The sequence below is a fragment of the Aspergillus steynii genome, assembly GCF_002849105.1.
Source record: "Aspergillus steynii IBT 23096 chromosome Unknown P170scaffold_2, whole genome shotgun sequence".
Classification (NCBI taxonomy): Eukaryota; Fungi; Ascomycota; class Eurotiomycetes; order Eurotiales; family Aspergillaceae; genus Aspergillus; species Aspergillus steynii.
The window spans coordinates 4,523,026-4,545,729 of NW_020194399.1; the positions used below are offsets into that span (position 1 = coordinate 4,523,026).

Sequence of the window (22,704 nt, forward strand, 5' to 3'; positions counted from 1 at the left end):
AATTACCAGGGCTTCACAGCGACGCTGATCCCCGAACACATCAAGATTTCCGGATTCGGGCAGATAGAGTTTTCCCAGTCCAGGCACTGCGGGCTCCACCCGCCATGATTCTGCTTCCACCGTGAACAAATCCCTTCTTTTAGCGTTGGACGGGTAATGGTTAGAACCCGCTAGTCGGTGATTAGTTGCCTTTTTGTTTTTTTTTTTTTTTTTTTTTTTTTTTTTTTTTTTAATCATTTTCATCATTGCATTCTTTCTCGTCGGGTGGCCTCCGCAGGTGGACAAAGTCCGTGTGGGCAGAAATGTTGAGTTTAGATGAATTTTGAAAAGTCGCAGGGATCCTTGGATTGAATCCATCCGTCACCAATCGAATTAATGGATTTTTGCCAAGAGTGGTACGGATTAACCGGCCGTCCAACGACGGGGGCATTTCCGAGTCTCCTCCGTTCCCCGGTGATGATAGGTGGTGACTAGGTCGTGTTTCAGCCCCGACTGAGTTCGCGTGGAATTTAGCCCAGTCCATCTGCTGGATCATGACCGAGGATGGCCCGGCATCAGATGCGTTTCAATCGCTCAAGCGAGGGTGCGACCGTCGTATTTTCGTCCGCCGTGTCAGGACAGGGACCGTCAGGACTCAGGAGAAGAACGAGTGACGATCGGAACATGAAGATTAATTAGTCGGAATTATTTTAGAACTTACTATTAATATTTTGGGGAAGAAGGCAGAATAATAGGATTAGGATTTTAGGAGAGAGTCCATAGTGGCGAAGCTCTTAGGGCGATCTGACGATGTTCCGGAATAGAACGGTCGCTGGAGGGCGAGACGAAGGAAGACGGGGAGGCCAAAAATAGTCGGCGCGGCCAAACATCGAATGAATGTCGAATGTCGAATGTCGAATGGCGAATAATAAGATCGAAGGACAGTGATGAAGCGATGGATTCCCATTGCAATTGACGATGGAATCATCGTCCCGGGAACTCCTCCACCCCAAAATCCCAGTCCCAATTAGTCCCGAGGGCCGCTAGTCCCTTCTCGGGCCCCCTTCAGGCTCCCAGGCCGCCCACTCTTGACCCTTCTTCCGTCTCGCACTTCCTCTCTTCTTCTTCCTCTTCCCTTCCCTTCCCTTCCTCGCTCTCCCCCTTCCAGAATCCTTCGCTTCGTTCGTCCTCCACCTCCACACCTCTCGTCTCCCCTCTTCCCGACCCTCTCGTTTCTCTGATTGTATCTCTCTTTATTCGACTCCCTCGGATTCCCCTGCACGTCCATCGTTCTTATCCGTCCAGTCGTGTCTAGTCACCAGCGCCTCTTATTCGCCCCTTTCTTTTCACCGCTTCCCCTCTTTTCACGTCCCCTTCCGTCCCTCACGATTCAGTCGACTCAGGTGACTGATCTGCTCCCTCTCGACGGATTGATCGATCAACCCAGGTAGCCCGCCAGGGCTGTGCAACGCCATGCCTGGGCGTTTCTCATCCGACCATTCTCGCTCCCTCTCCCAATCCTCACAGTCGCCATCTCAAAACTGTCCTCCTAACCCCGAAACCGATTCAATGCATCGCCGTTCGACGTCCGGTCGCTCCTCGAACAACCCCAATGTATTTTCCGATGAATACTCGCTGGAACCGATAGATTCGGAACAATCCACCCTCACCCCTCGAAGTCCCTCCGTCTCGTCCATCGCATCGTCCCACACGCTTCGCTCGTCGGTGCCCCAGCAGAAACACTACAACACCGTCCCCACCGAGCCGGAGACGACGGAGAACCCCTTTGGTGATGAGGCTCGCCTCTCCTTCGATGATCAACACCGATCGAGCCTCCCCCAAAAGGGGATGGATCTCAACAGAAACTCCGTAGCGTCCACCAACGCCCCTTCAATCACGCAGCGCAGTCAGAGCACGTCATCACGGTTCTCCATGCCCCCTCGGGCCCTCAGTCCCTACACCGGCGCCACCGGACCCAGCCATCCTTATGCAATGTATCCGCAGGTCGGTGTCAGCCGCTCCCCTAGTGTAACCACCACCTCGACCGTACGACCGATGGAGCGACCGTTGGGAGATGCGAACGCTCCTCAACACCCTTACGCCATGTACCCGCAGAATGTGGTGCCGGAGGAGGTGATTGACGCTCCCGTGATCCCTCTTGGCTTCCCTGGACATCCCCAAGCCTACCAGCGACCACCTAATCGCGCCGATGATGATGTGGGGGATTTGATCGGGCCTGACGGCCACACCGAGCAGCTCCCGCCCTATTCACGATACCCCGAAAATGCCGTTCCAAAGGTCGAGGAGCAACCCCTTCAGCCGGTCGCTGATGCCCCGACGTCCCCACCACCACCTGAAACCACCCGCAATGAGCCGGCAGCGCCCCCCGTTGCTGAAATGTCTGCCGCGGGAATGGTCGGCGGTAGCCAGGTCAACCTGCCGCCTCCCGTTCAGCATCCTGAGCCCCCAGAGGAGCCGCCGGCGACCGGGATCATGGCGTTCGAGGAAAAGTTGAAGACGAAGGGCAAGAAAAGGGCCTGCTGTGGGCTGCCGGTCTGGACTTTGGTTCTCGTCGGTGTGGTCATGCTCGTGGGAGGATGTATTGGGGGTGTTATTGGTGGGGTTTTGGGAGCCAAAAAGGCGGCAAGCGAGGAGAAGGATAAGGGACCGGGCCCGCAGATTGTCACCACGACGGCCACTCCCCGGATGGACGCAACGCCCATCTCGACCAATCCGACCAACCTCATGACGCTCCCCACAGGCAATTTCGTGATCCCCGCGTATGCGAAGAACCAGTCGAAATTCTGTATCACCGATTCGGACTACGCTCCCTCATGGAGTTGTATGACCACGGGAAATATCCCTATTTCGATTTCGGGGAACCAAACGCAACCCAATGTTTCGTTCGAAAATGAGCCCTTCACCTCGACTTTCACCTACGGTGCCCAGGCACCATACTTTGCCAGTCCCACGCAGTCCCTGAGCCTGATGATGGACTCCAGCGATCTCAGCTTGGGCCCGGCATGGACCTTCTTTTCCCTCTTCGATAAACTTGTCATTGTCCCGCAGGACACATTCCCATCCAGTGCCGCATCCAAACGGTCGGTTCATGAGGACGAAGTTCTCTCCACCTCTTATTATCGCAAAAAGGCGGCTCAGACGGGCGACAAGCCGTGGTTCTGCTGGTGGAATAGCACGGTGATGGAATTTTTCTTGTACGCCAATGAAACCACGAAGGAATCTCGGGACAGTTCAAGCGCGACTCTCTTGGAGGCCGAGCCTTCCGAAACCTCGGGCTCTAAGAGCAAATCTACGCCCGACTTCCCCCGTCGCATCAAGATGGAGGAGAAGCGAGATTATCCCCAGGCGCAGGCCCCCTATTGCCAGCAGATGCAAGTGATGGACAACGGCTCGATTCAAACCGTGTCACCCGCGACGATCCAGATCAAGGAGATGGAACCGACACCGACGACGACAATGAAAGGGTCTGGCAGTATGACCCAGACTTACACGGCCAAGGCGCAGTATGCTAGCGTTTGCTACTGCGTATCCTTGACTGACTAGTTCCTATCTTGGCGTCGAACACTTCGACACAGAAACGAAAGAAAGAAAGAAAACGAAACCGATAGAGGAAAGCGCAAGGGACGATGTCTTTTATTCTCTGACTGTTCCCCTGCAGCCAAGGCGTTGGCGTTCTCGAAGTGGTGGACACTATATATTTTCCATGGTCCTTAATGTGCATACGAACGATGATCCTTCTCTTGTGTGATCTACTTGGGCTCTACGGTGCGACGGGTTGTTGGGCTCCTGGGTTTTTATTTTCTGCTGGTCATGACATGCATCCTATATATTTGCGAGTTTTTTGTGCTTCGAGTCGATTTAGGCTTTTTGGACTATTGTCTCCAGTATCCTGTCCTGCATTGTGTTCTTTGTGCTAGCAGTCTATTGGCGTTACGGGCGGATATGGTGCACACGGCCACCATACATCTTGGACCACCGGTCTCTATTTGGCTTTGATTTTTGGATCTTTTCTTATTCAATCCCCCTTTCCGTTATGTCTTTTTCTGGGATTTTATTCTAGGGATTTCTAGCAATATCCGGGCGTTTGGCCATCACATCATGGCCCGGTCAGTCGAAATGTAATCTTTTGGGTTTCTCCGCCGATCTTCCTCGCCTCCCCGTCTTGGCACTGAACACGGAATCCCTCAACGAGGCATCATGGAGAACATGACACACCGGCGACGTCATGGGATGCTTGCAGCATTCACTGGCTGAGTCGCCCCCCGGCCATGATGTTTAACTGCAATACACGACCGCCGGAATAGATTCTCAAATTCCCAACGACCTCACCGAATCCTACTTTGCCCATCTTGACACAACATGAGCTCCATCCTCCGCAGCAGAGTTCCCGCACGCGTGGTCCGCCCTTCAAGGGTCCTCAGCCCTCGTCTGCAGAGCATTGTTCCGTTCTGTCGGCGAACATACGCACAGAGCTCGTATGGCGGCGAGGGCGACAGCCAGTCGCAGCACCCAAAAAGCCATCGTAACAGTCCGACGCGAGACATTGAGCACCCAGGTAAGCATGCCCCGTATGCAGTCATCTTGTGATTACGGGCATGACAAGCAGCATGCTAATCGATGGCAACCAGGACCACCCCCTCCCGACGTCAGCAAGGACGCACCGTCTTCGTCCGGCGCCGAGTCTGAATCTCGTACCTCGGAAGCCGACGAGGGTGTTATGAACAAGAGGCCGAGCAATAAAGCCAACCCGACGATCATCGATGCCCGTCAGTCGCCTAACATCGACTCAGAAGGCAATCCTCGCGAAGATGTTCCGCCGGATGTGAAGCGACACAACGAGGAGGTCGAGAATCGGCATGATCGACCATACAATCATATTGGCGATGAAGGGAAGTATCAGAAGGGGTTTTAGGTTTTCAAGGGGGAGTAGATGGGATGGCTGGCGCTCGTTTCCATAAATACTCAGGGTGTTCCTGGCTGTACAGGCGTTTAGTTAACGATACAATTCAAACATAATGTATTTGATCCATGAACAATGAAGCTCGTGACTCATGATCCAAAAGGATTGGCAAGAATTGGCCCCCATCCCAGCACTCCACAGAGAAGACTCCGCACTCTTTCACTCGAGAGTCAGCAATAGATACGGCTAGAAATTGTAAACCCGCCTATAAATACTACGGACGCACTCCGTAAGTCCTCTCCAAACCTAACGGTCTGTCTCTTCCCCCCTCACCCCTCACAACAAACAACAAACCCAAGCATGTCCTCCCACACTCTCTACGACGGCACCATCGCCGTCGCCATCTCCATCCTCAAAACCCTGTCGCACATCCTCCGCCTTGCCGAGCAACAACGCCCCTCTGCCACCACTGCCCTCCTGCAGGACGCTCGCCTCCACGAGGACATGTACCCCCTCGCCGACCAGATCCGCCTGGCCACCCAATTCTCCGAGTACCTCGTTGCCCGACTCACCGGGCGCGAGCCCGTCACCTTGCCGGGCAACCCCAGCTCGTTTGCGGAGGGCTTCGAGCGGATCGAGGGCGTGCTGAAGACGCTCGGCGAGGCGGACAAGGACCGCGTGAACGAGGAAGGCGAGAAGGTCAAGATGACGCCGATGGGGCCCGAGGCGGCCGTCCCGATGAGTGGGGCGGCGTATGCGCATAGCGTCGTCCTGCCCAACGTTTACTTCCATTTGACGACGGCGTATGGCATTCTGCGCAAGGCGGGCATTCCCTTGGGGAAGAAGGATTATTATGCTGGGTTCTTTCCGGATCTGGTAGCTAAGAGGGATGATTGATTTTTTGTATATTACAAAGGATATGGGATATGGGGCAGAGGGGTGTCTTTTGTTGGAATGTATATATGTCTTTCTTGCTATGTGTTGATGCTAGCTATCTGATGGACAGTATCAGGGGAAGTAAAGTGCCACAGAAATCAAGGTCCATGACAACTACATGGCATTTTGTCCAATTATCCCGCCATGAGGGGTGTGTTCTGTAGGACACTAGACAATTCGTCTTTCCAAGGAGCAGAAGTCGGATCAGGGAGTATCTCTCAATATCAATGTATCTCTTTCAAGAATAGTAACTAACTTGGTGGTTTATTATCCTAGTAAGCAGAAAACTCTCACAGTCGAGGAGGAGTACCGAGTACCTCGCAGCCCGCGCACCTCCCCGTATGCACGGAGGTAACGAATACATGGCCGGTACCTGGCGCTAGTCTGGCCACGTTCCTCTCCCGACCGCCTCAGCGTCGTTCCGACTCTCATCTCCTCCTTGCCTTCGACTTCGACCAATCCAATTGCCTTGACCCTGTCGACACCGTTGCTTCCATATCTCATTCTATCCTCCGATCGTGACTCTGCTCTTCTCAGGCGATCAAGATGGGCCCCGTCAAGAACAAGTACTCGGTCATTCTGCCGACCTACAACGAGCGGAAGAACCTCCCTATTATCTGCTGGTTGATCGAGAGGACATTCCGTGAGAAGTAAGTGAATGCCATCCCATCTTATATTTTATCTACTCCCTGCCAGCCTTTTTCCCGCCGGATCACTAACCATGTGTCCTCCGCAGCAACCTGGACTGGGAAGTCGTGATCGTCGACGACGGCTCCCCCGACGGCACGCTCGAGGTGGCCAAACAACTGCAGAAGCTCTGGGGCCCGGAGCACGTCAACCTGAAGCCGCGGGCAGGCAAGCTGGGACTGGGAACGGCATACGTGCACGGACTGCAGTACGCGACGGGCAACTACGTGATCATCATGGACGCGGACTTCAGCCACCACCCGAAGTTCATTCCGACGATGATCGCCATCCAGAAGGAGACGGACGCGGACATCGTCACGGGCACGCGGTACGCCAGCCGCGGCGACATCAAGGGCGGCGTGTACGGCTGGGACCTGTTCCGCAAGTTCACGTCGCGCACGGCGAACCTGATCGCGGACGTGATGCTGATGCCGGGCGTCAGCGACCTGACGGGGAGCTTCCGGCTGTACAAGAAGAGCGTGCTCGAGAAGGTCATCTCGAGTACCCAGAGCAAGGGGTATAGCTTCCAGATGGAGATGATGGTGCGCGCGAAGGCGATGGGCTTCAAGGTCGCCGAGTGTCCGATTACCTTTGTCGATCGGTTGTATGGCGAGAGTAAGCTGGGTGGCTCGGAGATCGTCGAGTACTTGAAGGGTGTGATGAGTCTGTGGTTGAAGGTTTGAGGTTCTCTCTTTCTTTGTGACGGGATGGTCGCTGGTCTTTCTAATACTATACCCTCCGTTTTTTACTTTTCTTTTCTTCTTCATTTTTCTTTTGATTGATCTATCATTTATTTGAAACACGTTGACCATTCCGTGCCATTCGAGGGATTGGGGATGGGTAGTTGATTGTGCGTGGTTGGTGTCAAGATGGTCCTGCCCATATGCTATGTATATTAGAGCTCAAAAAGAACACAATGCTTTGGATTCATGATGCGTGCATTCTGTAAACCATACAACTAGACCGTGCCCAAGTAGCGAAGCACGCGCTCGACCAGCTCCGCCTGCCCCTCGGCCTTCACATTATGACTTGCGCCGGCCACCACCGCGCTGTTCTCATCCCACTTGTCCACTCCCCCGGCGTTGATCGCCGCCTCCCAGCGCTTCATCAGCGCCTCCTTATCCACCCACGGCGCCGCATACTCATCACTTCCCGAATACAACGCCATCAGCTTCGCCCGCACCAGACCCCTCTCAGGCACCACACCGAACGTCTCCGCCAGGCGCTGATCCGACAGATCCGAGCTAAACAGGTCATCCAGGGCCGGGTCCGCGGGACTGTCGGGGCTGGTCAGGCTCAGGAAGCGGCGCGCATTGATCGGCGTGTCGCCGGGGAAGCCGACCTTGCCGGTCAACTTCAGCGGCAGGATCTCAGTGGGGTCCTGCAGGCGCGCAAAGTTGACCAGCTGGTCGTAGGCGCCGCGGAACTCGTTCGGCTCGCTGCTCGTCTGGCCCAGATGCTGCACCGCCTCGCGGTCCGACATGGGCGCCTGCATGATGGCCCCGTCCAGCGCCGGCCGCGTCAGGTGCTTCAGGTCCAGCCCGGCCTCCTGGTCCGGCGACCGCTGCGGCAGCGGGTTCGCCGAGTACAGGTAGTGCAGCACGTCCTGGCTGCCGGTGGAGTGGCCCATGACCACGACCTTGGGGGAGCTGGAGCCGGCGGTGCGGGCCTTGTGGGCGCGCACGAACTCGACGCACTGCGCGATCTCCTCGACGTCTTGGTCCAGGCTGCCGATGCCCCAGCCTAGATAGGACGAGGACAGCACGAGCGAGAAGAGCGACCAGTCGGTGGGTTCCAGGGCTTTGGCGATCTCGGCCACGTAGGGAACCGTGCCGAGGCCGTCGGTTAGGCCGCCGACGAAGAGCAGACTGTTGGGTTTGGGCGTTTGAGTGGGAGAGGTGAATTCAAAGGCTACGAGGCGGGGGGCCTGACGTATTCTGTCAGTCTCAGTTGGATTGCATCGTGGAGGCGTTTATTGGGTGGATGTATCGATGTGGATGTGCAGGGAGGGGTCATACATATTGGTGTAGGACGCCCGGGTATGACGGGGTAGCCATGTTTACTGATGTTGATAGAAGATGGACGGATTATGGGGGAGTCGATGTCGTTCAATAGTGGAGAAGAGGATGAGGGTGATGGTTGACAGAAGCACGAAAGAGTGGGAGCAGTCATGGTGCTCGCTGTTGGACTGATAACCGCGATCCACTGGAGAAAGTGGGGTTCTGGGAGCACATGCGAGGCACACCCCTCGTCATCGTGGTCGAACCTGATGGGACGCTACACAGGATGATTCCATGCTTGACATCCGGATCTCATCGCGAATCTCTTGAGAATCGTCAATGCGTCTCCCTCAGGCCGCCATCTGATCCTCAGGCCAGAACATTTCCCGATGTGGAGAGCCACCGAAAGTGGCCTAGCGCCGTACTGTGGCGTACCGCCGTTACGGTATGGTCACGCCAAGACCGGCGCGGGACGTTCGCAATGCAAAGGATGCAAATGATGCAAATGCAAAACCTCACCAGCTTTTAACGGCTTCCAACGATTACGTCCTCGGGCTTCTTCTCCTTGGTCTTGTGTCTCCCCGAGGAGATTCCACTCTCCGGATTCTGGGAAGCCCGCTGTATTCCATCCCATGCGATGCCTCGTACACGCAGGTCCAATCGCCAATCAGGCCCCAGGAAGTACACTAATGATCCCTTCGAGATCGCCGGGGTCAGTGACGAGTCCAATACTGAGGAACCCAAGCCGTCTCGAGGCAAAGGCAAAGGCAAGGGCGTAGCGGCCGCGCCGCCGCCAGATTCATCGTCGGACGAGGAGTTCAAGGCCGATGAAAATGATGCCAATGACCAGGAAGACAACTCCGAAAAAGAGGATGAGGACGATGACGACGAGGAGATGATTCCAGATGAAGAAGATGATGACGAGGATGAAGATGAAGACAACGGCTCCGACGAAGATGCCATGTCGATTGACGGCGATGGCCGTGGCAAGAAGAATCAGAAACCCCTTGCGGCTCGATCGCAACGCGCCAAACAGCGCCCCCGGGGTTCCATGCTGCCTGCTGCCGCAGAGACGCATTCGCGGGGGATCTGGAATCCCACCGAGCACGTGGGTAAAGTGGAGCATCTTCGAGTGACGTTCAGCACGGACGAGAGGGATCTTCTAGCCGCGGTGCATGCGCGAGACCAGTGGTCCGGGGGCGCGGACTCGACCTTTCCTACTCGGTCCTCTTTGAATCGTGCCCAGAAAGCGTCCGGGTATAGGTATGGGCTGACGTTTGGGGCCGAGCCGGAGGATATGAAGCGCGAAAGCACTCGGGGGTGGGACTGGTATTATGCTGATGATATCGGAGAGAGGTTTAGGAAGCGCCAGCGCATTGAAAAGATCTCCGAAGATGAGGCGCGGAGACTTTACATGCCTCGTTCGAAGGAGCAGGACCACACGGTACTCATTGGGCCGGTTGATGGTGAGCAGAGCGAGTATCAGTTGCCACAGCATGGATCACTCAATTTTGGCGAGGCGTGGGCTGAAGGCAAGGATTCCGCGCGCCCCAAAAAGAAGAAAAGACAGGGTTGGATTGTCAATATAGGACAAAAGGTTAAGAACATGGCTTGGGCTCCTAATCAACCAGGCCTGACGCAGTATCTGGCCATGGCTGCTCCCATCCGAGAAGAGCAGAAAGAGCCCTACCGTCATCCATCGAATTCCGGTGCGCCTGCATTCACTCCGTCGCCTCCTTATCCGTGTGCGTTGCAGCTCTGGATGTTTAAGGCTGCGAAAGAGGAGAGCTTCACGAAAACATTAGATATGAACTTCAAGCCGAGATTACGGTTAGCTTTGTGTACCGAGTGGGGGGACTTGAAAAAGATGGCCTGGTGCCCCATGGCCCGAGAGCCACGAGATGAGGACGAGGAAGACGACTTGAGGAACGTCGGACTTTTGGCAGGCATCTGGGGAGACGGGTGCCTTCGAGTCATCGATGTCAAACTGAATCGGAATCCAAACAAGACGGAGTTCCGTGGGTCTCCCCCCGCGATTTGATTTTGAAAATGACCGAGTTGAGTTCTTGCTGACATGCAATCTAGTCAAGGTCCAATCCCCCGTATTCGAAGCCAGGCCTCCTTCCACTGTGGGCACCTCTTTAACATGGCTCTCGCCCAGCGACATCGCCGTTAGCTGTGCTAATGGCTTCGTGGCTGTCTGGAGTATAGCGCCTACTCCGAACTCCCCATCAAATCCCCTTCCTTACTTCTATCAACCCATCCATTCGACCTATATTCTCACGATAGCTTCGGGCTACCCAACGCACCCCCACTTACTATCCACTACATCAATGGACGGCGGGACGCGTCTCTGGTCGCTCATTGACCACAACAAAAACACGGTCGAATCGAGCCGCATGCGAGTCGGATCGGCCCACCTATCATACTCCCCCATGCTGCAAGCATTCGTCTCCGGTGACGAAAACGACTTTGCCCGGCTACTGGCGGTGCGTCGCTTCTTCACGACAAGCGCCATAGCCAGGCTTCCCAGCACGATTACTGCCCTCGCACCGTGCAGCTCCTGGCACCCGAGCACTCTCTACGGGAGCGCCAGCGGGGCCGTGGTTGCGATCAACCCTTTGAAGCGAGTCCTGCACCCCAAGGAGAAACAATGGCAACAGACCTGGTTCACGCACGAATGGGTGCGAGGTGCAGAGGCGGACAGCCCCGGAACCAGTCGCTTCTTCGATGGATATCGCGCCGAATCCGCTAGCTTGCTGCGCAACATGGCTGGAGATCGCAAGCTAGTGAACGGAACCATGATCATCACGCTCTACGAGGAAGAAACGCACGTTACGGCGGTAGCGTGGAATCCCAACCAGGCGTGCGCGGGATGGGCCAGTGCCGCCGTGGGTTGCGGACTTATTCGCATCGAAGACTTAGCTATGTAATTCACTCTAGGCGATTTTCTCTTTGCCATGGTTAAACCATGGATTCGTCACCATTTCCACGAGTGGCCTTTTTTGGTTGGCTCTTGTCTCATGACCGCCAAAGCCGTTACGTATGCCTCTGCCCGGAGCCCTGCGTAGGTTCGATAATCTACTGCCATCGCGCATGCTTCTCGACAGTTGATCAACCGCGGACGATCGATTTGAATTTGATCCGCTTCGATGGCCGATATCTCGCATTGCCAAGTCTATAGATCTAGACGCGGCGGGACCGCCACTGTGGGACATGATCAATAGTCGGACGCTCCTAAAAATAGCGACCCAGGAAACTCGGTGCGATAAGAGCGGTCAAGGAATCTATTCGACACCAGGATAATGCTATCCCGGAGCAATAATGAGTAAACGATAGTAAAGGAATCGAACACCTCCAGCTGCGAAGGAGAGATCGAGCAGGACGCATGCAGCGGTTTTTCCTAGTTTGGATGGGATTCGTCAACTGTCAAGTCGAGACTGCGTGTTTGGGTCACCTGGTATCTGTCGACAATTTGACGGAGACGATTTGATGCTTTGGTCAGGTCTTCTCTGCCAGAATGTGTCTTGCTGTAGTGGCCACGGAAGACGCTCACGATGCTCAAGCAGGGCCATGTACGTATCTCGTTCAACGGGCAACGTAAAATGTTCAACTGTTCATGCAATATCAACGCATGGCTAATCGCGCGGGTCGCACATGTGGTCGGCCGCAGTATTTATACTTTTGAAAATAAACCATGAAGTCATGCTGAGCAACCAAGTCGCCCATGCACTCGGCCGTGGAAGGAGGATGTTCGGAGGTATACAGCGGATGTTGACGTCGACACCACACGTACCACCACCGCACACAGTGGATCTCTCCATCCCTTGCGCGACTGACAGCCAGCAAAACAGCATCCGGCTATCAGGAAAGCACCAGTCATCGCGTGCGAATGGAGGGCGTCCAAAAATATCGGGGCGACCGTTGAGACGCCACAGCGAGTGGAACCCCCAGCCACGGGATTCTTGGCAGTCACAGGGTCTGCGAGCCCTACAATCGACCGACTTTGCCGTCTGCCTGGGAGAATAACACAGCCTACCACGTCCACTGATAGACAAAGCGGATTGCGTGGATGCTCATCTATTTCTGAACCTTCTCTCTGCCGCTCTGTGTGATTCCCTGTACGGACACCGAGTGAGAAATGGACGTGGCTGGCAGCCAGTCCCATGTGGGTGTCGATCGACCTTCCCAGCCTCCTTTGACGGCTGCCGGCCCAGACCCATGCGCTGCCATGCAATGCACCCAGCCTGCGCTTTTCGCCGTCATATGGGTCTGCTGTACCGTCCGATGATGGAATCTATCGATCATATTTTATTGAAAAAAAAATAATCATAAAATTTTGTGCTGCTGGTGTGCCCAGATTGGTCCAGCATCGAGCCGTCGCCTTTAGTGGCTGATCATAAATTAGGGACCCTTCGTCCTCTTCCCAGCTCTCTCTCGATCTATATTCCATCGTCTGAGCTTGTCTCTACACTTATCTTGTCTATACTCTCTGTGCTTCTCCTAGCACTTCATTACTACTTAGTTGACTTCATACTTAAAGCACCAACGTCTCTGCTTTCTTTCTCCATCATTATCCTCTTCTCACCAGCCAATATGCATACCTCCGCTCTCCTCCTCCTTCTCTCCTCTATCGGCGCTCAAGCCGTGCCTATCTTCCAGTCTCGCTCCAACGACACCTTGGCACGCAGAGGTGAGCAGCCCTACTCCGTCGTCAACGTCGGCGACGAAGCCACCACTAGCCAGACCCCCACGGTCGAGACGGTCACCGTCGCCAACCCTCCTCAGCCTCCGGTGACGCTCACCGTGACCCAAACCCCCTCGTCGACGGCCGCTCCGTCCCCATCTGCCACGGAATCCAACCACTTTGTGCCCCCGGCCTGGAGCATCCCTCCCGGGCCGACCGAAGAACCTGGATCCGAGGACTCCCAGATCGCTGCTCGGGGATTCAACCAAACCGAGAGATCCTTGCGCAACTTCAGAAGGTCTGCCGTGGCCAACACCACCGAGGCTCGAAGCCTGGATGCGCGCAGCAACAGCACCTTGACGAGAGCGCTCCACGCGCGGGGTGACAACACTACTTCGGAGTTGCAGGCTCGCAGCAACAGCACTCTGACGAGAGATCTCCACGCTCGCAGCGAAAACACTACTACTTCGGAGCTGCAGGCTCGTAGTAACAGCACTCTGACGAGAGCCCTCCACGCTCGCAGCGAGAACACTACCACTTCGGACTTGCACGCTCGCGGCAACAGCACCTTGGCCAGAGCTCTTGACACCCGCAGCGAGAACACCACTCTTCCTGAGTTGCACGCTCGCAGCAATGACACTGGAATTGAGGCTCGATCTATCTTCTCCCGCGGCAACGACACCGAATCCGATATCCATGCCCGCAGCGCCAATGTCACCGAATCCGATATCCATGCTCGCAGCGCCAATGTCACCGAGCGTGCTTTCTTCCGCCGTGGTGGCGTGAATGCTACCCAGCTTCTTGGCCGATCGAACAGTACCGTTGTCTAAGCGGGATGATTTGACGGGCTCAAGAATAATAACAAAAAAAAGCATAATGATGAGGAGCAGTGGACTGCTTCCTCGTTTTATTTCCTTTGTTCTCTTCTTTTCGGATTTACTGTCTTATGAGAAATGGTTTGCGATGTGAATGACTACATTATGAGGGATGGATGGATGCCTTTCCTTTTTATTTTTCGGGGTTTTTTTTGCTTATATTTGATTTTCTGGGTTCTGGCTGTAATGATTGGACGTGCTGATGAACCTGCATCTGGCGTTTTGTCTTGTTCTTTTGGCGAGTTTAGAATGAATCGTGATAGAATTGAGGTTTCTCGATAGAATTGGAAATTACCGAAAGGTTGAAAGATACGAATACGTAAGGAACAGCATTACATAAGACACGCTTCGTCACTTTCGCATGTCATCGACTTCGCTCGTTCTCGCTTCTTCCTCAACTCTTGATTCCGCTTCTGCTTTCCTCTGCTTTCCCGTCTTATGGACCGGGAGTTTTCTCAATTGTCCCTTCCTCCGTGTCTCCCCTCCCACCGCCTCCCCCGTCCCTGAACACCGTCTCCCCCCCACAACTCCGTTGCGACCAGCTGTTTACCGCCTCCCCTCCATCGCTCCCATCTCCTCACCACCCCCCAGAAACCATGTCCTCCCCCGTGACGGCTCCCGAGGACCAAAGCCGCCTCCTCGAGGAGGCATTGGGAGTGGTCCGACAGCAATCGCAGATGATGCGAAAATGCCTGGAGACGCCGGGGAAATTAATGGATGCGCTGAAATGCGGGTGAGCTTCCCTCCCTCGCCCAAGGCAACCGTGGAATAGCAAGGCTAACGGATACGGGTCCTCCCCCCCTCAATTGGTTCCAGATCCACCTTTGTGTCCGAACTACGAACTCCCAGCCTGGGTCCGAAGCAATATTATGAACTGTACATGGCCGTTTTCGACGCCCTGCGACACCTCTCCGTTTACCTGAAAGAGAACCACCCCGTAAACCACCTGGCCGACCTGTACGAATTGGTCCAGTATGCCGGCAACATTATCCCGAGATTGTACCTCATGGTCACCGTGGGAACTGTGTATATGTCCGTGGAGGATGCCCCGGTCAAGGAGATCATGAAGGATATGATGGAGATGAGCCGAGGCGTGCAGCACCCCATCCGCGGCCTGTTCCTGCGCTACTACCTGTCCGGCCAGGCGAGGGATTATCTACCCACGGGGTCAGGCGACGGCCCCGAGGGCAACATGCAGGATTCGATCAGCTTTGTGTTGACCAATTTCGTCGAGATGAACAAGCTGTGGGTGCGACTGCAACATCAGGGCCCGTCCCGGGAGCGGGAGAAGAGGATGCAAGAGCGTCGAGAGCTGGAGCTGCTGGTCGGTAGCAATGTCGTTCGGTTGAGCCAGTTGGTAGATCTAGAGGGCTATAAGTCGGGGATCCTGCAGGCGCTGCTGGAACAGGTCGTCCAATGTCGGGATGTGCTGGCGCAGGAGTATTTGCTTGAAGGTAGGCAGAGACAATCTGCGGATGGGCTTGTGGGTGATAGCTTCGGAGCTAACAATGTTTGACAGTGATTACGAAGGTTTTCCCCGATGAGTTCCATCTTCATACTCTCGACCTCTTGCTATCCGCCATTGCTCGACTCAACCCTCACGTGGACCTGAAAAAGATCGTTATCGGCCTGATGGACCGCCTGTCAGCATATGCGGCGCGCGAGACCGAATTGTCGACCGACCCGGAGACAAGGCAGCAGAGTGAGGCAGAAGCGGTGATAAAACTCCTCGAAAATGTCAAGATTGCCGAAGAGACCAAGAAGCAGGCGCCTGCGGAGAATGCGGAGACCGCCCCCGCTCAGGAGAATGGCGTGGAGCAAGACTCGAAGGAAACGCCAGAAAATCCCCCGGCTGCTCCAGAGGAGGAGACCACGGAGAAGAACGCCAACGGCGACGGTGACGAAAAACCCGGCGTTCCTGCCAATGTCAAGCTCTATGCCATCTTCTACGAGCAGGTGGTCCATCTGATCAAGTCGCGCGGGCTTCCCATCCAAGACACAATGGCCCTGCTCGTCTCGCTGGTCAACCTTGCGCTCAACACCTACCCCGACAAACTCGAATACGTCGATCAGGTCCTCGACTTCGCCACCAAATCCACCGCCGAGTACACAGATCATGCGGATCTGCACTCCGCTCCGACGCAACAGAACCTCCTGCATCTCCTGGTTGCCCCTCTTCGCTCCTATGTTTCGATATTTACGGCGCTGGCCCTACCAAACTACCTCCCGCTTTTGACTTCGCAATCGTATCCTACCCGGCGTTCCGTTGCCGGCGAAATCGCCCGCAGTCTTCTCAAGAACCGCACGCTCATCACCACCACGGACAATCTCGATCGTGTTCTACAGGTTCTCCGAGTGCTCATCAAAGAAGGCACCCAGCAGTCTATTGGGTACCCCGGAGTTCAGACCCAACGTCGCGGCGAGACGGACGAGACCATCGAAGAGCAGGGTTGGCTCGCAAGATTGGTTCATCTAATCCAGGCACCAGAAAATGATGTCCAACTCAAGGTAACGGCGGCTCCAATTCGCGTGGTATCCGCTTGCTAACTCATGGTTCCAGCTCCTGCAATCAACCCGTAAGGCCTATGCAGACGGCAACGAACGAATCCGATACACCACGCCCGCGCTCATCAGCGCTTCGATACGATTGGCGCGCAAGCTCAAATCTCGTGAGCATTACGATGACAACTGGCAGTCGCAGTCATCGGCCCTGTACCGATTCATGCATCAATGCGTCAATAACCTATACCAGCGAGTAAACCCGGGATGCGCCGACCTATCCCTGCGGCTCTTCGTCATGTGTGGTGAGGTCGCCGACCAGACCGGATTTGAAGAATTCAGTTATGAGTTCTTCGCCCAGGCTTTCACCATCTACGAGGACTCTATCAGTGATTCACGGGCCCAGTTCCAGGCTGTCTGCATCATTGCGGGAGCTCTCCACGGCTCCCGCGGATTCTCCAAGGAGAACTACGACACGCTTATCACTAAGGCAGCGCTTCACGGAAGCAAGCTGCTCAAGAAGCCTGATCAGTGTCGTGCGGTGTACCTTGCTAGTCACCTCTGGTGGGTTGTCGAGAACCCCCAAAGAGAGGAAGATGCCCAGAACGTACGTAATCCTTGCATTTTGTTCCTGTTTCGGAATGGCTTCGTCTCTAACAACACCCATAGCTCTACCGTGACGGCAAGCGCGTGCTCGAATGTCTTCAACGGGCGCTTCGCGTTGCCGACGCTTGCATGGACACCGCCGTCTCCGTCGAACTCTTCGTCGAGATCCTCAACCGCTACGTCTACTACTTCGACCAACAGAACGAAACCGTCACGACCAAATACCTCAACGGTCTTATCGAGCTCATCCACTCCAACCTGCAGACCAACCAGGACGAACCCAACCCGAACCTGGAAGGCCCGAAACGTCATTTCGAGCGCACACTAGAGTACATCCGCTCGAGAGATTACGAGGGCATCGTCACGGAAGCGAGACAGTGAGCCAAAGGTATGATTTGTACGAGATGATGATTGTATTTATTGATTTATTTTTTATCCATCTTATCTGATTTACTGCCCGCCTCGCGTTATCCTCTCCTTGACACCTTTCCCCTTTTCAAGCCCTTGAAAATTCCGAGCTGTAAGATTGATTTGATCTGATGTGTTTTAGTTCTTGATTCCCTTCTCTGATTTTTATTTCTCCCTCTTCTGCCTATGTGATTCCATACATAGGTGTTATCATCATCTTTGTGCTGTTTTCAATGCTGCTGCTGTTGTCAACTTATCATCATACCCATTCTATTCTATTCTTTCCTTTTTCTTGTCTTTGTCATAATAGAATTTCCATCTTTTTGATAACTAGGAATTCCCGTAGACTACCTGCTGGGTGGTTATCCATAGACTAGGTACGTTAGTTTGATCTGGATTCTTTAAGTTCATTTGCGTTGAGAACGTCCCATCTACAGGTTTAAAATATATAGGTCACGGGACCAGATCAGGTGAAAAACCAACATCATGCTAGACACATCCTAGACCGCCGAGATATACATACACTAGTAGTAGGTTTGTCAATGAATGACCGCACAGCTACTAACTCAAGTCACCAACCAGGTAGAACAATAGAGCTAGCCGGCTATCTATCTATTCCCTACGACCGACTACTCAGCTTGCACGACACTACAGAGCACAAAACCATCCAACCGAAAGGCCCGCCGACAAAGGAAGCAAAGGAAGAGAGACCATGACCTTGAAAAGGCGTCCGTGACTGGAGAAAGAAAACATCCCAATCTGATCATGAAATTGTGTTAATCCGGAGACCGAAGAGGTGGTGTCTCGAGGGAATCGCTACATAGTAAAAATGGGACATACAACACATGACAAAGGGGGGTCAAGGGGGGTTCCCCGGAAGATCCGATTATGAACGCGGGACCTGACTCAAGCAAGAGAGAAAGAAAAAAAGAGACCATGATTGTAGTAGGAGGGAAACAGAGGCGTGATGAGAAGAGCATGAAAAGAAGCCACGTGAAAGAAAAAAAAAAGACACTCATGACATGACGCTTGGACAAAAGAAGAATTTCGACAAATCAATCATCCCAAAATAACAAAGACTTCACAACCAAAAAAGGGGGTGCAGAAGACATGAACGAAAAACCGGGGTAACGAAAAGAAACAGAAAGTGCATAAGAAGACTCCCCCATCTCCACTGAGGAAATGCCGTAAAGTAAAGAAGCCAAACGCCTTAGAAACCCGTTGGTGGAGAAGAATACTGCCGAAGCACCGATGGGGTAGTACCAATCCCGCCAAACGCCGGTATGCTGCTACTTGGAATCGGACTTCCAATTTCACCAGGAACAATGCTGCCTCTGTGACCTGAGGCGGCGCTGTTAGTGTCGGGCTCGAACTTGACGAACTCGCCCATTGAGTCGCTCTTGATGGAGAATGAACCGCCCCCGTTTTGCGAGTTGCCTTCCGTGTCGCAGATGTCGAGCATCTCCTTCAGCGAGATTGAAGGTTCGTTGGATGGCCGCAGTTGATCAACCTGGCGGAGCAATTGCTTGGCATCCTGATGACCGCTGGCTCCCTTGGAAGGGCTCATGGTGTTGAGTTGCTTCCACGCTTCAATCACCAGTAACCGAATGGCGACTGGTCGAGATGTATGCGCACGGTGGTGACCCCCGGACCCGAATGCATTGTTGGACCAACCACTCCCTATTCGTGATTATCAGCAAAGTAACCCAGTAAAACAAAGCAAAACAGTGGACTGACCATGTGCGGTTCCCCAGGTTGGAGTTCCGGCGAAAGGGGAGGCACCAAATGGGATGTGTCCAGCCCAAGGGTTACTTCCTACCCCAGTACTGATCGGAAAAGCAGAGTGTTTCGATGCTATACGAGGACTAGCGTTAGCACTAAATCTTGATAGCTCACCAAGCCACTTGGTTATTTTGCAGGTAAATGAAGAGTACATACCACCGAGAGGGTCTGGGAACAACGATGGTGCGGCGAAGCTGGCTCGCGTCGGACCCGGGAGAGAGCCCGGAGCTGTGGCACCAGGAAGTGACTGAGAAAGGTTCGAAGCAAACGGAGCATCGCTGTCGTCAAGAAGGGCACTGCTTCCAAACCGAGCACTGAGATTGTCCACGTCACGCTGCGTAGCGCGGTTTCCATCGCCCTGCTGATCTTGCTGGGTGCTGGACGGGCGCTTGATCGGGCTCGGACGAGAGATGGGAAACGGTTGGGCATGCGTGTCAAGAGGTGATCGGTCGAACGAGCTGGAGGGCTGTCGAGAATGACCCTGGGACAGTCCGCTCTGCTGTGCAGAGAACGCGCTCGAGAGTGGTGCTTGCGCATGGAATGGAAGGCCGTGTCCTGGGTCGAGCGGAAAACCACGTCCGGGTGGCATTTGGCGGGCGCCGTTAATACCGGGCGGCATGGAGATCCCGTTTGGCGCAGGGAATCCTCGCAGTTGGCCCATGAGAGGACCAGTATGCGGCGGATATGTGGGTAGATCATGGCCCATCGGCGGTCGAGGAACCATTCCAGCTAACCCGGGAGGGTTCGTTGGCAACCCGTTGGGACTCGGGAACCCAGGTGGGTGGGATCTGCCCATCGCACCGAGAGGGGACAGGGGAGTAGACGGTTGAGGGTGATGCAACATGGGATATCCTTGGCTCTGTTTCGAGGTCACGCTCGAGGCTCCAGACGATTGGGACGGGCCCATGGACCGAGGGGAGATGGACGTCTGCGAAGGTTCGGCGCTGGCCGCCTGGGACCGTGGAGACGAGGTGTGTGAACCCTGATGAGACGGTTGACGAGCCCGGGCAGGTGTCGGAGCTTTGGGGACAACAGGCGTGGCACCGGGCAAGTGTGGCGACTGCAGGTGTCCCGAAGGTCCTTGGACATGGTGGTGCAAGCCGGCCGGGATCGGCATCGGTCCTGGCTGCGACGTACGTTTGCCTGGATTGGAGGCCTCGTGCTCGACTCTTCCCGTTGCCCTGCGCTCTCGTTCTTCCCGGGACTTGTTTTCCTTCGACTCCCGGTCTTCTCGTTCCTCCTGTTCTCTTCGTCGCGCTTCCTCCCGTCGTCGCTTTTCTTGCTCTTTCTGCTCACGGTGTTTGCGCTCTAGCTCGGCTTGTCGCTCTCGCTCCTCGCGCAGCCTTCGCTGTTTGTCGGCCTCTCGACGAGCCTTCTCCTCTTCCTGAGCTTTCCGCTCGGCCTCGCGCTTCTTCCGTTGCTCCTCTCGTTTCCTTTTCTGTTCTTCCAGCTTCTTCGCTTGCTCGGCCTTCAGAGCGGCTTCCTCGGCTGCCTTTTCGGCGTCTCGGCGGGCCTTCTCTTCCTCCTTCGCCTGCTTCTGAAGCTTCTTCTTGTCCTTCCGTTTCTGGGCCTCGCGAGCCTTTTTGGCATTCCGCTGCTCGGTCCGCGATTCTTCCTCCAAGAGCTCTTCGATCAACTTTTTCTGACGTTGTTCGGCCACCTTTTCTCGGTACGCCGTTAAGACGCGCTGTTCAAACATGCGGGCGGCGAATATCTGAAACATTCGTCGGCCTTCCTCCATGCGTTGCTCCTCGGTCATGGCATCCTGGAAATGAAGTCGGTCAGCATGCACCGCAGCTCCAGATTCCGAAGTAGCGATTCCGCCACTCACCATTTCATCCTCTTCGTATTCTTCATCCTCCTGGCTGTCATATTCATCCTCCTCTTCCTCGTCGTAATCCTCGTCGTCATAAGGACCATGGTTATGACCGGCATGAAGGGACTGGTGAGCGGCGGCGATGCCGAATTGGGTGTCTTCCTCCCGCTGCATCCGGCGTTCGGCCAGTTGCTCCATCATATCGATGAAATGTTTCCCATCATTCTTGAGAAGATCGTCTGCAACTGTAAGAATACCATCTGAAAGGAGCGAAGAGAGCGCGAAGGGGGGTCAAAAAATCAGCCCGAGTTTCAAACACAATAAGGGAGGGGTAAATTGGTAAACCCGGAGTTTCGCTCTTACCTTTAACGGTCAGGCTATTCCCAAAGGCGAAGAAATCCGCGCGGGCGGCGCGCGTATCATCGTCTTCGTATTCTTCGTCGCTGTAGGGCTCGTCGTCCTCCTCATCTTCATCGTAGTCTTCCTCCAAATCCTCGTCGTCCTCGGGCAATTCGTGGATTCGACCTCGTGAGGGATGGAATTGCCCTTGCGTGCGCGTGTGCTGACCGGGAGATCGTAAAGGCGGATGATATAGACGGGGAGGCGGCATGATGGGCGGGCCCTTCTCGAATGAACCTTGGTTGTTATTCGCATACTGCTCAAGCTCCTCGTAGTAGGCGTCATAAAGCACTTCGAGTTCCTCTTCGATGGCGGTTCGCTTCCTCCCGCAGACCGTACAACTGCACGAGTGCTTTTGCTGTTCCTTCATCTTCTTTAGGACCGCGTCTTTCTCCACCTTGACCAGCTGTCGCCTTTCCTCCTCGCCCAGCTCGAGCCAAAACGCCTTGATATTCTCGCGCTCCTCCTGGGTCGACGTGTTCCATATACTGCGGTCTTTGGCGGACTTCAGGATCGTGCGCGCGCCGAAATGCGGCGGGAGAGGAGGGACGAGAGGGTGGGACATCGAGACGGAAGGGGTAGACAGGGGCGTGGAACTTTCGTCTCCGAGGGTTTGAGAGCCACTGCGACCTTTCTTGCCCTTCTTCTTCTTCGACTTTCGACCGGGCACTTGCGAGTGGTCGTCGCGCGCATCCCCGGCGGCGGGGGCGGACATGGCAGGATGCGCCCCGAGTATTCGAGGTTCTTCGTCGTAGTAGACGTCGCCGTCGACGGATTCATCGAAGTCGTGGTCGTCGGAAGGGTGGCTTTCGGGACCGGTGGGGCTGAGGCAGTTCTCTTCTGCGACATCCGGGTGGTGGACATGTCCATTTTCGAACTGACGCTCGGCGGCCATGCGGGCGGCTTGCTTTTGCCTGCGTTTCTGCTTTTTCCGGTTCACGGCGGGCGGTTGGGGATCTGTCGACATGGGCTGGGACTTCGAGTAAGAATCGCCGTTGGCGGGGCGGGTCGAAGGCGTCGACACATGGGCGGACATGGTGGAGGAACTCGGGTTGGAACCGGAGGACCGTGGAGATGGCATGGAGGGGTCGTATGATGCTATCGAAGGG

General features: G+C 54.9%; 10 protein-coding genes across 10 annotated transcripts; 7 read left to right on the forward strand and 3 right to left on the reverse strand.

Moving 5' to 3' along the window:
* Positions 1–952: 952 nt before the first annotated feature.
* On the reverse strand, positions 953–1,360 carry P170DRAFT_119929 (uncharacterized protein). Its single transcript, XM_024842355.1, has one exon. It carries the CDS (start codon positions 1,265–1,267, stop codon positions 1,007–1,009), a length of 261 nt encoding a protein of 86 aa, XP_024708280.1. The 5' UTR covers positions 1,268–1,360; the 3' UTR covers positions 953–1,006.
* Positions 1,361–1,452: 92 nt separating this feature from the next.
* On the forward strand, positions 1,453–3,543 carry P170DRAFT_423766 (uncharacterized protein; the record flags this gene model as incomplete). Its single annotated transcript, XM_024847525.1, has 1 exon — positions 1,453–3,543. One exon carries the CDS (start codon positions 1,453–1,455, stop codon positions 3,541–3,543), a length of 2,091 nt encoding a protein of 696 aa, XP_024708281.1.
* Positions 3,544–4,359: 816 nt separating this feature from the next.
* On the forward strand, positions 4,360–4,912 carry P170DRAFT_423767 (uncharacterized protein; the record flags this gene model as incomplete). The annotated part of the gene is made up of 2 exons (XM_024847526.1): positions 4,360–4,555; positions 4,629–4,912. 2 exons carry the CDS (start codon positions 4,360–4,362, stop codon positions 4,910–4,912), a joined length of 480 nt encoding a protein of 159 aa, XP_024708282.1.
* A 281-nt stretch (positions 4,913–5,193) lies between these two features.
* Positions 5,194–5,973, forward strand: P170DRAFT_434703 (DUF1993 domain-containing protein). Its single transcript, XM_024848774.1, has one exon. It carries the CDS (start codon positions 5,261–5,263, stop codon positions 5,795–5,797), a length of 537 nt encoding a protein of 178 aa, XP_024708283.1. The 5' UTR covers positions 5,194–5,260; the 3' UTR covers positions 5,798–5,973.
* Positions 5,974–6,261: 288 nt separating this feature from the next.
* On the forward strand, positions 6,262–7,450 carry P170DRAFT_403690 (dolichyl-phosphate beta-D-mannosyltransferase). The gene is made up of 2 exons (XM_024846487.1): positions 6,262–6,486; positions 6,573–7,450. The coding sequence occupies exons 1-2, from the start codon at positions 6,383–6,385 to the stop codon at positions 7,204–7,206; spliced, it is 738 nt and encodes a 245-aa protein (XP_024708284.1). The 5' UTR covers positions 6,262–6,382; the 3' UTR covers positions 7,207–7,450.
* Positions 7,344–8,890, reverse strand: P170DRAFT_119963 (uncharacterized protein). Its single transcript, XM_024842356.1, has 2 exons — positions 8,542–8,890; positions 7,344–8,450 (listed from the first exon to the last, which is right to left on the reverse strand). Exons 1-2 carry the CDS (start codon positions 8,578–8,580, stop codon positions 7,482–7,484), a joined length of 1,008 nt encoding a protein of 335 aa, XP_024708285.1. The 5' UTR covers positions 8,581–8,890; the 3' UTR covers positions 7,344–7,481.
* Positions 8,891–9,160: 270 nt separating this feature from the next.
* P170DRAFT_444842 (transcription factor TFIIIC subunit TFC6) lies at positions 9,161–11,456 on the forward strand (the record flags this gene model as incomplete). Its single annotated transcript, XM_024850662.1, has 2 exons — positions 9,161–10,541; positions 10,609–11,456. 2 exons carry the CDS (start codon positions 9,161–9,163, stop codon positions 11,454–11,456), a joined length of 2,229 nt encoding a protein of 742 aa, XP_024708286.1.
* A 1,663-nt stretch (positions 11,457–13,119) lies between these two features.
* P170DRAFT_472866 (uncharacterized protein) lies at positions 13,120–14,040 on the forward strand (the record flags this gene model as incomplete). Its single annotated transcript, XM_024852989.1, has 1 exon — positions 13,120–14,040. One exon carries the CDS (start codon positions 13,120–13,122, stop codon positions 14,038–14,040), a length of 921 nt encoding a protein of 306 aa, XP_024708287.1.
* A 455-nt stretch (positions 14,041–14,495) lies between these two features.
* Positions 14,496–17,903, forward strand: P170DRAFT_403698 (vacuolar protein sorting-associated protein 35). The gene is made up of 5 exons (XM_024846488.1): positions 14,496–14,818; positions 14,902–15,539; positions 15,605–16,593; positions 16,646–17,191; positions 17,254–17,903. Exons 1-5 carry the CDS (start codon positions 14,682–14,684, stop codon positions 17,569–17,571), a joined length of 2,628 nt encoding a protein of 875 aa, XP_024708288.1. The 5' UTR covers positions 14,496–14,681; the 3' UTR covers positions 17,572–17,903.
* Positions 17,904–18,808: 905 nt separating this feature from the next.
* On the reverse strand, positions 18,809–22,631 carry P170DRAFT_444844 (putative stress response protein Nst1; the record flags this gene model as incomplete). The annotated part of the gene is made up of 5 exons (XM_024850663.1): positions 18,809–19,278; positions 19,336–19,452; positions 19,537–21,145; positions 21,212–21,456; positions 21,560–22,631. The coding sequence occupies 5 exons, from the start codon at positions 22,629–22,631 to the stop codon at positions 18,809–18,811; spliced, it is 3,513 nt and encodes a 1,170-aa protein (XP_024708289.1).
* Positions 22,632–22,704: the final 73 nt, after the last annotated feature.

Coding starts and splice junctions, on each gene's coding strand:
- P170DRAFT_119929 (XM_024842355.1), bottom strand. CDS start 1,267: ATGGACGTGCAGGGGAATCCGAGGGAGTCGAATAAAGAGAGATACAAT.
- P170DRAFT_434703 (XM_024848774.1), top strand. CDS start 5,261: ATGTCCTCCCACACTCTCTACGACGGCACCATCGCCGTCGCCATCTCC.
- P170DRAFT_403690 (XM_024846487.1), top strand. CDS start 6,383: ATGGGCCCCGTCAAGAACAAGTACTCGGTCATTCTGCCGACCTACAAC. Junction 6,487..6,572: donor GAGAGGACATTCCGTGAGAA/GTAAGTGAATGC, acceptor TGTCCTCCGCAG/CAACCTGGACTGGGAAGTCG.
- P170DRAFT_119963 (XM_024842356.1), bottom strand. CDS start 8,580: ATGGCTACCCCGTCATACCCGGGCGTCCTACACCAATAT. Junction 8,451..8,541: donor CGGGCGTCCTACACCAATAT/GTATGACCCCTC, acceptor AGAATACGTCAG/GCCCCCCGCCTCGTAGCCTT.
- P170DRAFT_403698 (XM_024846488.1), top strand. CDS start 14,682: ATGTCCTCCCCCGTGACGGCTCCCGAGGACCAAAGCCGCCTCCTCGAG. Junction 14,819..14,901: donor ATGGATGCGCTGAAATGCGG/GTGAGCTTCCCT, acceptor AATTGGTTCCAG/ATCCACCTTTGTGTCCGAAC. Junction 17,192..17,253: donor GAGAGGAAGATGCCCAGAAC/GTACGTAATCCT, acceptor CAACACCCATAG/CTCTACCGTGACGGCAAGCG.